The 15,484-nt window shown below is 43.3% G+C and overlaps 1 protein-coding gene across 2 annotated transcripts in view; it reads left to right on the top strand.

The window, feature by feature from the left end:
- The first annotated feature begins 3,687 nt into the window (after positions 1–3,687).
- Positions 3,688–15,484, top strand: part of TBC1D12 (TBC1 domain family member 12) — a 43,276-nt gene continuing 31,479 nt past the window's right edge. Inside the window, exon 1 of one of the 2 annotated variants that reach the window (XM_028729756.2) lies at positions 3,688–4,735. In XM_028729756.2, the coding sequence (XP_028585589.2) occupies positions 3,954–4,735 (782 nt within the window). In that variant the 5' untranslated portion in view covers positions 3,688–3,953. The remainder of the gene's footprint in view (positions 4,736–15,484) is intronic. The other variant, XM_028729755.2, reaches the window with a different exon arrangement.

The raw sequence follows: 15,484 nt of genomic DNA, 5'->3' as shown, positions 1-15,484 counted from the left end.
ATGGTATTCCTGTAACTCTTTGGCATCTGGAGATATTGTAGTCTGTCTTCCCTTTCAAGGCTGTGCTCAGACATTTTATGTGGCTGTTGCGAGGCAATTCTCCTTCTAGCTGGGGCAGCCGTTGACATTGATGTATGCAAAGTGGATGAATGGCCATCCCAACTGGCAGAGAAGGCGCTTTCAGTGGTTGCTGCTCTGAATGAGGTGTACCCCATGGAGGAGGTTTTTCAGCGGTGTCTCCATGGCTGTGGAATGATCTCACAGAGTTACAATTACCAGAATGATTGGTTGTTAAACCACTCTGTGAATTACAGCTGCATCAGGGGATTGGGAGACTCCTGACAGTTCTCAGCAAACTATAGTTCCCGTCTTTGGCAGAAGCTGCGACTGTTTAAATTGTTATGCTGCTGCTTTAAATGTATAGTGCAGATGGGGGTCTCTGCTGGTTTTGCAGCAGCAGACTAACACGTGGATACCCCTCTGGAAACTATATATGCAGGGCTCCCCCCCCCCACAGCTGGAACTCACCAGAACTCAATTCTGGCACCTCTCAGGTGGTCATCATTGCAATCATAAGAGAGCAAGGGAGGAGTTCATGGTGAGTTTCAGCACCTCTTTTTTTTAGGAATTATTTTTATTGGTTTTACTAATATAAAGTTATAAACAAAGAATCAAAAAGTATATCCATATAAAGAGATTCATCCAAATCTCAGGACTCCCCCCCCCATGGGGTCCCAATATGAACATTTAATACTGCATATTTTTCTCTATACTCCAACTTTTATATCAGACCATATTATCCATGGTAATTTTTAAACTATAAATGAAATCAAAATGCTGCTAACATTTCCATCTGCTTACAGTGGTCTCCTAAATAGCTTATAATTCCCCCTCATTCTTTTATAAAGTTTTTATCCTCTTGGTTTCTGAGTTTACCATTCAGTTTTGCCATCCCGGCATAGTCCATCAGCTTGGTTTGCCACTCCTCTCTGGTAGGGACTTGGTCTTCTTTTTATGTATGGAACAACAGTTGCCCAGATGTTACTAGCCTAGAGATGGAAAGAAGACCAGCACCTCTTTTTCTAGAAAAATAGCATTGCATATATGTAAGTTGCTGCTGCCACCGCCAGTAAAACAGTGAGGTTTCCTTTTCTGCAGGGCAGCTTCTAATTTAGGACATGGTGGAAACAGCTTTGATAGAAATGGTTCCAGCCACTATCTAGACAACACCAGCTTCCTTTGGGGTCATTGTCATTTTAAAGAATGGGTAAAGAAGAGTAGGGAAGCCACATAGGGGAGCAGCGTGAAGGGAATTAAAATTCATGTGAGAACTTAATACTGTTGACTTTACTAGCCTTGAAATAAGAACTGTGTGTGTGGTGGTATCATTGTACGATGCAGACTGGATCCTGCTTACAGACACTATTGTAATTAAAACAATCAATAATAAATGAGCTCAATAGGTTTTGGTAATTCAAGGTGGGCATCTAGCAATATCTCTGCTAGCTTTGCTGAAATACTGTTTTTGGAAAGGTTTGTGAAAGACAAAGGGTATCCTTTTAAATATAAGCTGCTCTGAGTGAGAAAGAAGGGGCAGCTTGATGGAGTGAACTTACGAAATTTGCAAAGCAATACAAAGACTGAAACATGACCATTTTTCAAAAAGTTGCACTTATCTGAATTTTGCAACACAGTTCTCCATCCATACTAAAGTGTGCTTATAAATACATACATTAGTGAAAATAACTTACCAAAACACATATTAGGGGAAATGATTTGTAAAAGTGTGGCTGTTAGTGTCATTGGCACTAAAGTGCTGATGAACTGAGGACTTACCTTAAAAAATGCGAACTGATGTGGAAATGTGGAGAACTGGAAAAATGCGAAACTGCAGGAAACTGAAATTGACATATTTTGCCTTCCACACTCCCAGGTAAGTGTTTGCAAAGGACTGCAGCTTAATAGAATTAGCCCTTTGGAAGTTTTATCTGAATGTTTCCAAATTACCTGTGAACTATTTAACTTCCAGATGGGGGTATACTATGACAAGTTTCACTCCAGAATGTACTTTCATGGCTGAGTTATAAACCTGTCAAAATAGTGCACTGTAACATTAAAGCCAAACGGCTCCTGAATGACAATGTAAGAGATGCAACACAGGGTAAGAAAAGTTCTTAGATGAAGTGTAAACAAAATAATAAGGGTGACATTGAGTTTGTCACACAAGATTGGCTGTAGACAGGATAAACTTGTTTTGGCCTCTCTGCAACAGGATACTCCCTGCAGTGTAAAGTTATATGGGGAATACTGTATGTTGGCCTGCTATCTTGAGTAGAATGCCCCTTTCTCCAAAGTACCGGTATTTGCTTTTATACTACAAATGCAATATTCTTCTAGAAAAAAAATATATTAAAGAGGACTGAATTGCAAAAGAGAGCCAGTGTGGTGTAGTGGTTAAGAGCGGTAGTCTCGTAATCTGGGGAACCGGGTTCGCGTCTCCGCTCCTCCACATGCAGCTGCTGGGTGACCTTGGTCCAGTCACACTTCTTTGAAGTCTCTCAGCCCCATTCACCCCACAGAGTGTTTGTTGTGGGGGAGGAAGGGAAAGGAGAATGTTAGCCGCTTTGAGACTCCTTAAAGGGAGTGAAAGGCGGGATATCAAATCCAAACTCTTCTTCTTCTTCTTCTTTAAAATTCCCATTGGGTCAAATGGGCTCAGTTCACTGTCCCAATGTGACAGAATGGATGAAGCAATTCAGAATGAAGGTAAAAGGGATCATGTTTTGATTCCTTCTAGTGTAAAACAAAACATTCCCTGTAAGCAGAAAACCAGAAAGGCAGGGAGAGGGTTATGCTAGAACCTTTATTTATCCTTACGATAAGAGTTTTGGTTTCTAACTGCAGGGGATTTCATTACACAGGGTGGCTGGGGGCATCCAGAAATTGTAACCCCCAACTTGAGTTCTGGTACAGTGCATTTTACCACCTCACTGCCTACATAGACAAAGTTCTTTTGATGTTAGCAGGAGACGCTTGAACACGTTCCTTCGGCTGGATGCAGATGAAGTCTGCAATCATTTACAGTGTTCTACGAACACGCAGTACTTCCAAGCATTGGTTTGCACTTTTAGTTGAGGTGAGGCTACACGGGAAATTAGTGGAGCAAGTCAGTAATTTCTTAAACTCCACGGGTGGGAACTACCCGTGCTTGTACTCATAAGCAAGTCCTGTTGAGTTAAGCAGGGTTACGAGGGCAGCTTAAGCTCAGCCAACCTGGGTCTGGATCCAGCCCCATACCGTAGCACGTGATACCTGACGCCGAAATCAATGGGCTCCGGTGGCTGGATAATGAACTCTGCAGAGGGAGACTAAGAAGCAGCTGACACTGCCTGTCACCCGGGATACTGGAAAAAAAATGACGGGTGTCCCTTCCCGGCTACACACGCGCACTGCGAGTGGAATACGGGAAACAGGGCAAGGCTGGCTGAGCTGCCCCAACGGGCTGGTTACCAAGAGGGATATGTAACAATACCGTACCGCCCTTTGTTATAGGCGGGAGCCTTAGATGGTATACGGTAAACCTGCGAGCCTTCCATCAGCCAGCCATGGGCGTCAGAGGGCCGGATGTTTACAAGGCGCCACTTCCGCGCCAGCAACGTCGTCTCTATGGTCGGCGGCGATGACCGCCGAGAGGTCCCCGTGCGCCTGCGCGAGCCGGGCCCCCTTAGGCCGCTCCTGCCGCCACCATCACCGTAGTCGGCTGCGTTGAGCGGGACCGGCTGGTGGAGCCGAGGAGCGCAGCAGCAGCCGCCGCCGGCGCCCCGCCCCGTCGGTCCCTGTGCGCCACCGTGAGGGGCCGGGCCGCCGCCTCCTCCTCCTCCCCCTGCCCTTCCCCGCTCCCCTTCCCCGCTCCCAGCCGCGCCGCTGGCTCCCCGGGGGTTCTGCGTCGGCAAATGGTTGGGCCGGAGGATGCCGGAGCTCAGGGCGGCGCATCCTTGCTTCCCTCGGGCCGGGAGAAGGAGGAGGCGGCGTCGCCGGAGGAGGAGGCGAAGGGCGGCAGCGGCGACGACGACGACGCGGAAGCGGACGGCAGCCGAGAGGGCCCCGGGGCCCGGCTGCGCTGCTACCTGGCCGGCAAGAGGCCGCCCAACGGGGACGCCTGCGGCGCAGGGAGGATGACCAACGGGGACGCCGGCTTCCTCCTGTCGCCGCCGCCTGCGCCGCCTCAGGGGGGCACGTCGAGCCCCTCGGAGCCGCCGGCTTCGCAAAGCACAACGCTCCACAACGGCGGCTGCGCCTTTTTCCTGCCGGTGGCCCAGAGCGCGGTTGCTCTCGAGGAGGAGCCGCCGCCGCCTCTGTCGCTGAAGAGCTGCGGCCTCGCCGCCGCCGCCCCGGCCATGTCTCCCTCGCCCTCTTCGTCGTCGTCGTCCGCTTCAGGGAGCCCTTCTCCGGCTTCCGAGGAGGCGGAGAGCCTGGCCTCCCCGTCGGCCAGGGCTCTCCCGTGCCTGCCCTCGCTGGCTTTCATGGACATCAACCTCAACTCCCGCAACACCTTCGAGGTGAGCCGCCGACGCAGCGCCCCGGAACATTTGCAGCCGCAGCAGCCTCCGCCGCCCGCCCTCGCCTCCGGCGCCAATGCAGCTGCCGCCGCCGCCGCCGCAGGCTCCGAGCAAGGGGACCGGGCGAAGCGGCTGGGAGGCCTCGCCAGCTCCAGCTTCGCCGAATTTTTCACGAGGTGAGTGACTCACGCGGCCGCTCCCCGGGACTCCTGCGGGGAAAAGGGGCTGCCGCATGCGGGAGGAGAGCGTAACCTTGTAACTTAATAGGAGAGAAAACCAGCCGGAATCCCCCTCCCCACCCGCTCTGGAAGCATGCTTTGAAACGGTGCCGGAGCTGTCATTTTAAACCTTAAACCTCTTGCTTGAGAGTTGTGGCCATTACGGTCAAGGTGTCTTGACTCTGTATCCCTTCAGATCCATTTCCTGCAGTGTACTCTCCCAGGTGTGCTCTTTTGCCCACCCCCTTCCCCTGGCTAGTATAATTGTAGCTTGGTGTATCGTTAAGTCTTACGAAGCTGATCTGCAACAAGAACTCCTTTTTAAAAGTTAAAACGGTTGTGATAACTCTCTTGGAAGAGGAAAGTAGCAGTGGCCAAGGTATGCTTAAGCACCCTTTGTGATGGACCTGTTTTTGATGAGAAGATTTTAAAGATGAGGGCTGTGTGTGTGTGTGTAAAGAACCTTCAGAGAGAATTTGCCCTTGTCTTACTGAGCTCATGGATAGCCTAAATCCAAACTGTGGTCAGTCTGGCATAGTGGTTAGAGTGTTGGACGAGGAAGGGGGAGACCCAGGTTCAAATCCCTGTACACCTAGTGACCTCTGCTCACTGGGTGACCTTGGGCCAGTCACTACATCTCAGCCTAACCTACCCTGCATGCTTGATAAAATGGAGAAATGGGAGAACTGTTTATGCCACCTTGAACTCTTTGGAGGAAAGGTGAGGTATGAATGTAAAGATGCAGTAATAAAAAACTTTTTTTTGGCATCTTATTTAATGCTTATACATGAAGGATGACGTTTTCTATGATGCTTTTGTCTCTACTCAATTGAATCTATTTGACTAAGCATGCAGTAGCATTTTATGCTTTTCAGCTTCACTAATCTATTTTCTGAACTGTCAACAAGAAATTGTGATAGTGTTCTGTGCAAGATGTCCTGCTAAATAGTGGAGTCTCAAGTTGTTTGCTTTACTGCGCATATCATATTGAATACTAAAGCTGCCTCCTGTTGCATCTTTTCTCCTATGTTTGATTAAATAATTGTCTAGTTAGAAGAGAAAGGGAAACAATTCAGCATAGTGATACTGTACAAACATTTATATATTGCTCTTTAGTAAAATATTGTTCTCAGGTGTCACAAAAGTATCATGTACTTGCCCAAATGTACACTGCTCTTTGTGGCATCTTTAAAGGACATACCTTGATAAACAGACTCATAGAATCACAAGAGCTGGGAGGGATCACAAGGGTCATCTAGTCCAGCCCCCTGCAATGCAGGAATCTTTTGCCCAAATAACTAGCACATAGTTGATTGGGCTTGTCTAGTGCCTTTGCATTTTTCTGGAGTGACTATCCAAGAACAGTTGAGTAGCCACTGGCAGCAATGCTTATTTTGTCTAGTTAAAATGCTAATGGCATTCTAATAACTTCCTGCCTTGTGCATATTTCGTTGTATAGCAATTGATTATTTCCCCTTAATAATCTTTGCTGCATGTGAATTTCAAAACTTAACTTTATTATTTTTACAATAATGGAGAAGGTAATGTTCCCTTCGTAAGCCAGCTTTGATTCTTTTTTTTCTTTTTTCTTTTCTTTTCTGCAAGCAGAAATGAGGTGTTCCAAGTTGAACAACTGTTAGCCAAGAATGAAGTAAGGTTTTGTGGCTATGTTGTAGCCTGGACTTGAAGAATCAACACATTTTTATACATAGCTGGTTTCTCTGGTCACAATGATGGAAGACTTGATGGGTATTGGGATTCTTATAGTGGAATGCAAGTAATATACCATTTTAAATTATTCATTTCTCCGAAGGGGTTTTAGTTCTCTCATCTGCCAGTTTTCAAAAAGCATCATTTGCTTCCTGGATATTGAAACTATGTCTTAGTACTGATTGTTTATGGCAGATACTCGATGCTGATTTTAGCATTTTGGTGCTATGTGAAATAATGTTAGGGATACCTTATTCTTTCCCACATACTGTGGACTCTGTGTTACACTTGTGAGGCATCTGACGGGATGCGAATTAGTTCCCTCAAGCTTAGCATGACTGAAAGGGCTGGGAGGTGCTAGAATGGACAAGCCCAATTGAATATAACATAGATTACAAACTGTTATGTCATTGCCCTGATAGGATTGGTGAAAGTGTTGCACACTGACGCTGCATCATAGTGTGTAGGTCTTGTGTTGGGTAACCATTAATGTCATTCTGTTATTTACTGGTGAGTTTTTCTAGTTTCTCTCTGGCTTGGCTCTCACCACACCTCAAATGTGTTTGAACAGCTACTCTAGTATTAATTACTGGTTTGACTTTTCCTCTCTGCCTGAACTGCTTACCATTTCATAATACAACTTCGTGTGGTAGAAGAAGGTGCTAGTGCACATTTCCCTAGATGCCATTACCTCCTAACAGGTGGTTGTAGGATTGTACTGTTGCTATCCCTAAACTCTGTTCTGATCTGCTTTTTAGTACTTCCTTCAGTATCCTTCATTGATGTTTTCTGATTGCATTTCCTGAGTATAAGTGAAGTTATGATGATAATTTATTGGGGAAATCACTTAGATACCAAATATTGGGTCTTTAAGATTCTAAAGCCATCGCAAATGTTGGCTGTTCTCGTTCCTCATTTTGTATTCAACAACTTTTTCATGGTCTGGCGAGTTCCAATAGGAAAACATCACTTTAAAAAACGCTTTTTATAAATATAGGTGATGTCAAGTAGTTTCAAGCTTTGTTCATAGAACAGGAAGAGATGCTATCTTCCATTGAATCTCCGGGAATAACTTGGAACGCTCTTTGCATTTTCTTATGGCTATCTTTTTATGGTTGTGACACATGCTGACTTGGTTTAGATGTCACAGTTAACTAAACTATGGCTTACTGAGATCGCCCAGATGCCCAGTGAGGGGTGTATACTCACTTTGCTCTTCCCCAGTTTTGCACTACACCAAGCTAAGTAAAGTTTGGCTTAACACGTCACCTGAACCAAGACTTGCACTCCATGTCTAACCTTGAGCTGTAGCCAGGGTTTGTACAATATAAATGCTGTGGGTTGGTTTTTTTAAAAGTCCATAAAAATGGAGCAAATTTATGATTTGATGCTTGTGAAACTGACAGAATGAAACTGACATAGCTACAGATAAATATTAGGCAAGCTTGGCAGCTAGGGTAATTCTCTGATGCAAATTACTGTATCCAAATTACCCTAATTTGTATAGGAAGCATCTTTCAATTCAAAATGTTCAGGGAAAACTCGCATCACTGTTCTTCCTACAACCAACCACATTCCTTTTGGAGCTTTTTGGTCAACTCTGAGGAGACATGGTAGTTCAGAAGCTTACAACTAACATGATGTAGAATAGGAATACATTTGCTTGAGTTATAGCTTGTTAAGCGATTCACTGATAGTGATTCTGTGTAAGTGAGACATGCAACAAAATAATTGTAGTGTGGAATACTCCTTTTCATTATTCTAGCCACTCTATTCTGTCTCATCCTCCGTTTTCTATCCTCTCAATAGTCAAGGCAGCATTTTGTGGCCGTTGAGTGTGCTTAGTCCTTATTGAGCCGTTTGTGAGGTTCCCTCCTCACGTTTTTTCTTTTAAGGTTTTGTACTTCTGCAAACTGTGTGGTTTTTCTGAGCCCCTTGATACCTCCCTCTTGTGCATGGGTGGAGCTATGTTGATACTTGCTGAATTTTGTAAATGTAAGTGGTGATCTGGCTTTTAAAGAAGATACAATATATCTAGGTTAATTCATTTGGTTAGGTCAGTTTTACAGCTGAAAATAGAGGAACAAACCTACCAAATACTGTCTCTGCTGAGTCTGAATTCTGGAATCTGTATTGGAAGCTGGTTATCTCTGACCCATGGGTTGTATTAGTAGTGGATAATAATTCTCTGTCCCTGGAGATTGACTGGTGAGTGTCTCTCAAGCATTCTTCCTAGCAATTGCATTACAGCAACTTTAGGGGGTCTCAGGTTCCAAGGACACGAGCTTTGTGCCACAACCCTATTACTAATTAAGCACTGGGATTCCTGGTACAGAGACTCATAACAATTAGGATGTTAAAATTAGGACTCAATGAAATAAGTTATATTTCAGTATTTGACATTTTAAAAAGCCATTGAATCTTCTTGCTCAGAAGCTTGGGGCAACTGTGTCTCAGTAATGACATTGTATTTTGATTTCTAGAGGGTTAAGTATTGTATTTTGAATATCTAAAAATCTGAAAATCATTGTTGCGGCACTTAAAGTATCCTGCCATGTGAGCACTAATTGGGGCAAGTGTTGTTACTATTTAAATTGGCTTACACTTTTCTGATTTGACATCAAGCTTCTTCTTTTCAATACTTTTATTGAACATTCAGTATTAATCACACAGGGCTGCACATTGGGATTTTGAGCTTATGAACAAAAAAGACCAGTGAGTAAAGAAAAGCAGAAATTGTTAAATATAAGTGTTAAAAGCTACAGTATGCTTTCTTGGACATCATACTGTTTCAAACAAAGATATCATAATATATAAAATATGTTTTTCTTATACTAGCTATTATACCTTTCCTGTATTACTGTGAAATCTGTAACTATGATTTCAATCCTAAACACACCTACTAGGGAACAAACCCTGTTGAACATGGTAGAACTTCTGAGTACAACATGCAAAATATTTCATTTCCCATTGTTCACTTTTTAAAAACATATCTATTAGTGCTCTAAGACAACAGAGAAATACACAGAAATGTGTTCTAAATAGTCTTACCTGCTTTAAATGGAATGGGTGAGAAATTGTTTTCCACATTCAATTACAGGCTTGTATGAGGATAGTACTCCACATAACCTACTTGAGAAGTTGTTAAACTTGAATGTTGAAGTAGTATAATGTGCAGAGGCATGTTTCACTGTGCTCTAGCTTGTAGTTGTGGTTCTTCGGGAATCTAATTCTGTTCCAATTAAAACAAATTAGAATGACAAAAATAGAGGCTAAAAGCCACAATTTATTTTCTTGGTGGTCCCCTGCCATTGTACACTAACATTGCCATTGTTAGTGTAGTTCTGGTAGCAAAGACAAAATGAAGTGTTTTGAAATTTAAATTCATATTGCTCATAGATGAAACTTTCTCCTGGTATAAATGTTTCTCTTTCCTATATGTGGAGGCTGAATTACTGTCACAGTATTCTTTTCATCTTTATTTCAACTGGACAATGCCCTGGCCTGCCAGAAATTCAGTTTATGTGTAGGAGTGAATAGTAGGAGCTATGAATGTTTTCCCCACTCTGGGTCGTCGTCGTCCCCCAACTCTGCAAACTTTAGTTAGTTTAAAATTAACTTTGATTTTCTGTGTAACTTTTAAAGGATGTGTGGGGCACCTGTGGCCCCCAGATGTTGCTTAACCACAACTTCCTTTACCCTGGCCATTGGCCATGCTGACTGAGGTTGATGGGAGTTAGGGGACGGGTATCTGTTGGATCTAAGTTCCCTACACCTCTGTTACATGTTGGGGAGAGTTGTTTCTCTAGAACTGCAAGTTATTTGTGTCTTTAGTTCTGTGCACAGTTAAGTAGAAACAATGCATAGGACTGTAGCTGGTGACTGTAGTACAACAATGGGAGTGTCTGAAGATGTCATATACTATTTATTGTCCCTGTGATGCTCACCTACCTCTCATTTACTCTTCTTCCACAATTTGTCCATCTCTCCCTCCCCCCCCCCATGCCCCTGCTGCAGCAGATACAGTGGTACCTTGGGTTAAGAACTTAAGTCGTTCTGGAGGTCCGTTCTTAACTTGAAACTGTTCTTAACCTGAGGTACCACTTTGGCTAATGGGGCTTCCCGCTGCCGCCGCGCTATTTCTGTTCTCATTCTGAAGCAAAGTTCTTAACCCGAGGTACTATTCCTGGGTTAGCGGAGTTTGTAACCTGAAGCGTCTGTAACCCAAGGTACCACTGTACAGGGGATGAAGTGGCAGGCTTCAGTGTGGGGAGAATAAACTCCTAAAAATTGCTTAACACTTTTGGATACCACACTTACAATTGCAGATATCTAAGGACATGAATCCACTTTCTTTTTCAGGGTAGCATGGAAAAGTTAGCAAAATGGGTTCATTATGTCTGAAAATTTTGTTTTGTGATGCAGTGATGGCCTATTAACGTGATATAAAGCTTAACTGCATCTGAAGAACCAGCCATGCGTCCTTATGATGTGCATTGGTAAAGGCAGGGCTTCTACCTTAATTACTTTAAAGGTGCATTAGGGGCATACTTAAGAGCTCTTCTTCACTTTTGACTTGACGGAATGTCTCTGCAAGTAATTCTTGGTGATAGTGTTTGAATGCAGGGACAGAATTCTCTGCTGTGTTTCTACTTTTTAGGCTTCTTCCTGATGTGCTAAAGAAGTAATGTAACAAGCACCAGTGTAAGTTTCCCTTTAGAGTTAGACAATAGAAAGTAAAATACCAGTGATGGTTTTTACTCTATGGTTTTATGCAGTGCTTTTTTTCTGGGGGGGGGCACAGGGGTACGCATACCCCTAAACATTTTGTGAATCTTTGTACTTTTGTCCATTTACTCTTTATTTTTCCTGATTTGAACTATAAAATGGTGATTTTCTTGAGTCAAAATGAGAATACCCCTAAACATTTTTTTATAGAAAAAAACACTGGTTTTATGTATATTTTATTGCAAACCGCTTTGCTGTTTCTTCGTGTGAAATAGCAGTTCATACATCTTTTTAAAAATAAAGAAATAAAATAAATTGTTACCAGTTGGATACTTGTAATGTAGAATGGTAGCTTAAGTTGGACAGACTCCATGTGTCTATCTCAGTGAACAGATAAACCTGGGAGTAAGAGCCACTATTCTGACAATGACAGCCGTCCAGTTCCAAGGTAGTGATGAGGCTGAAACTAACCACAGGATAGCATACCGTTTCATACCCATATTGCCTAAATGCATCTGTTAAGCAGGTGGCTCTTTTTTGTTAATTGCATTTTATTATGTTTTGAGAAGGCTGTGTTGACAATTCTCTTATTGGGCAGACTTGAAAATGAGAAAACTCAGTGAGATGAGAAGCAGGACTCATTCCATCAGCTCTTTTGAAAGGCCCCTGAACTGTTTCCATCTGGTTATAAGAACTATTAAATTTTAGGAATTGGCAGCTGAGTTTGCTTTTTTCCTCTTTCCCTTGTATGTCATGTCTTTTAGGTTGTCAGCCCGCAGTGCAGGCAGGGTCTGTCTTATTTAAACAGACTGTATATGCAAGCCACTCTTCCTGACTGAAGAGCGTGGTACAAATGCCCTTAGTAAGTAAGAGAGGAAGAAATAACCTCATCAATAAGAAATAACACACCATTTAAGAGGGTACAAATGGACCTGCAACATTCCTATTGTAAGGCTGTTAAGTGAAATTAGGGTTGTCAACCCTTGCTGGCAGCTGCTTTTTCTTTTCTACATCTAACAACCCGCTCATTGGGTGACATAGGGCACGGGAATCAATATGACCCCCTATTAATGTTACCCCTCCTTCCGCCCCCCCCCAATATAATTTATGGTTGTTAAAGGTGCAGGAGCAGAGAGACCGGGGCTTTTCAAGTTAATTGGCAAGTCTGGCAAGAGTGTCAGTGCCAAAGGGAGAAGGAAATTCAGCCGATAAAGCAGACTCAACTCCCTACATCTTCTTCCTTTTCCCCTGAAGGTTCTCCTTCTGCTTCAATAGCTGCCCGGAAGATACCCAACTGCTGTGGTCTTTGGAGATATTCTCCTCCTGCCCCGCATGCCACAACTGTATGATGTCGTCCTCTCTACATAGAAAGCCAGCATGTTGGAGAGGGCTAGGCTACAGTCTCTCCCCCACCCCCATACTTGATTTCTTTGTGGGACAAACATATTACATGGAAAAGCATACTGCCATGTCTGTCTGTCTGTCTGTCTCTCTCTCTCTCTCTCTCTCTCTCTCTCTCTCACACACACACACACACACTCACTCAAACTGTTCATTCAGACATAGCCTTACCACCTTCCTGAGAACTAGGCCAGGGAACTAGGAAAAAATAACATTTAAACTGCACATTCAGGCAGTTTAGTGCTGTGTTTTGTTAAATATAACATTGCTTATTCCTCTTCTTGACTTCGATTCATTACAGGTGTGGGGTATCTGTGGCCCTCCAGATGTTGCTCAACTATGGTTCCCATCAGCCCTAGCAACCATGGCCAATAGTCAGGGATGATAGGAGTTGCAGTTCTGCAACCTCTGGAGGGCCAAAGGTTCTGCACAACTGGTCTTGCTAGTTAATGTTATAACAGAAAACCACAACTATGGGTGCAGATTCAGCTTCACTCATTTATTCTAACCTAGGTCAATGCACATTTTAAGTGCCCGGTTTTTACGGTTTCTTTGCAGGTGCTTGCCTGGGCAAGTGAGTGGGAGGTTACCGTAATTCTGGATCATAACCTTGGATTAGATGGAGCAGAAGCTTTGTTAACATCAAGAATAAAACACTCTGAACTACTTCAGCTTCGTGAAACAAAGTTCAAATAGCTTCATTATGTGTAAAAGGTGACTTTGTTCTGTGTGTGTGTGTGACATAATACTTGTACCTTTGGAACCAAAACTCAGGTTAGATTTAGATGTGACTTGCTCTACTGATTTCTTAACGACAAACATGTAAGCAGTTCCATGGTGCTGGGGACTAACACCTAAATGTGGCAGAAATTGTCAACCTGTACATTTTGATTGTTCATTTATAAAATAGTGAGTTGGTTTTTTTAACATAGTCCCCTCAAGATGGCTTACGCAGTACAAAACCAGAATGCAAGAAGTTTACAATAGGAGCAGCATTAAATATTTCATACGTAGGTCAGTTAAAACAGGATACAATTCATTCACCCCTCCATGACATGTCATTCTTTCCTACCAAACCATAGGTTTTCTCCCTGCAAAGTGTTCTCCGGGGTTTAACATGTTGCCTCATCTGCATAGTGACAAAGTAATATGTGTTGTGGGGCTTAGAAGCTTTGGGGCAGGGCAGATGGTGACGACTGAGCTGGAAAAATAAGCCTCATGTTGCCATTGTGCTATCAAGATTTCTGTCCATTTTCCAGTGCCTGGATTGGCAGCTTAGGTACGGCTGGGAGTACTGGTCTACATAGAAAGAGCAATATAGCACCATAATGGCTGCTTATGCATACTTTCTTCACCTTTCCACTTTCCTCCCATGTTCTAAGACACACTCGTGCGCCTTCCCTGACTTCGTATCTGCTGCCAGTGAGAAGAGAAATAAAGGGAGGGGCCTGTTGACACCCAAGGCTGTGCAGAGATGCCACAACTGGTTGCTGTTTATGTGGCCAGGTTGACTTTGATAGGTGATGATACCCTGTTACAGGTGCTACAAAATGCATTATTTGGACCTGAAATATTGGGGGAGGGGGAGGGGTTTGCTTGCTTAGTTGGGTGACTAATGTGCCAATGCAGTGGCAATTCTTTTTATAAAATTTAAAAATGTTATACACTGTATCTGCTAGAGCAGGGATACCTTTAGTTGAAAGTTTCTTAAACGCCATGACAGTATTTTGATGTTACAGAAATGGCAAAGGTGTGCCTACATTTTCATAGATGGTGAAAAAAACCATGCTTTCTTGGTTCACCTCTTTCTACCTAGTATAAATGCCAGTTAAATTACTATTAGACACTAAAATAGTTAAAGCTACTTAATCATTGGAGACAATTCAAATATAAAATGCTCATGACAGCAGAACAGCATCAACTTTAGCTCTTCCAGCCCTGAGCAAAATATATGGACTGTACAGCTAGGCTGAGATTGGATGGATTCACCAAGGTTTATCGTTTGTATTCTGTGTAGGTGACAGATTTCCCATCACTGTCTAGGGGTTTTTGCAGTGAGGGATAGTCCTCATGGACTTGCTTGGCAGGCTTCTCTGCTGTGGTTGCTTCTTTGCATTACAACATTCGTCCTCCTCCCACAGAACTGGAATGTGTATTTTCACTTTCCAATAGAAAATTATGGAAGGAAGGCTAATTCTACTATTCCGTATGTGTTACCTAATTTTTGCCAACAAAAAGGAAGCAAGAAGAACAGCCCTGTGTTCTCAGTTGGAAAGGAAATATAGTTCATAAAATTAGTACTTGTACATCAGCCTTGTGAATAACTAGCAAGCAGTATTTGAAACTCCCATTGTTCTTGGCGCATTTTGCGACAGGGAATTTCATTAGCATGAGCAGTTTCTGAGCTCTGGGCTCAATACTGTGCCTAAGATTTCAGATTAAAACTGCAGTGGAAGGAAAGGAGGACCCTTTCCTGCCTCCCCAATTCTAGCTCCTCTCAGAAGACTGGAGAAGAGACCCTCTTAAGAATATTAGGGGGGTGGGCAGGGGAAGGACTAGACCATGTGAAAAATCAACATAATATTTTAGCTGCAGTTCATTCATTTTCAGCTTTGTATTCTTGCTATAAAAAAGCACTCCTAGACATTCTGGGGGAAGGCTGTTGCTGCTCACACAGAATGAGAAATTGCTCATCAGGCATAAATGCTTCCTTGCAGAACCAGGTAGCCAACTAAAGATACATAACCATATAACATTGATTACACAAGCTCAATTTCATGTCGATACAAGTGCTAAATACTTGCCAAACATTAGATTACTGTTTCTCCCTGGAACCTGTCCACCCCCCAGACTGTGCATGGATTATTT

The sequence above is a fragment of the Podarcis muralis genome, chromosome 6 (assembly GCF_964188315.1).
Source record: "Podarcis muralis chromosome 6, rPodMur119.hap1.1, whole genome shotgun sequence".
Classification (NCBI taxonomy): domain Eukaryota; kingdom Metazoa; phylum Chordata; class Lepidosauria; order Squamata; family Lacertidae; genus Podarcis; species Podarcis muralis.
Note: the sequence above shows the minus strand (reverse complement) of the source record. Positions and strands in the feature narration are given on the sequence as shown.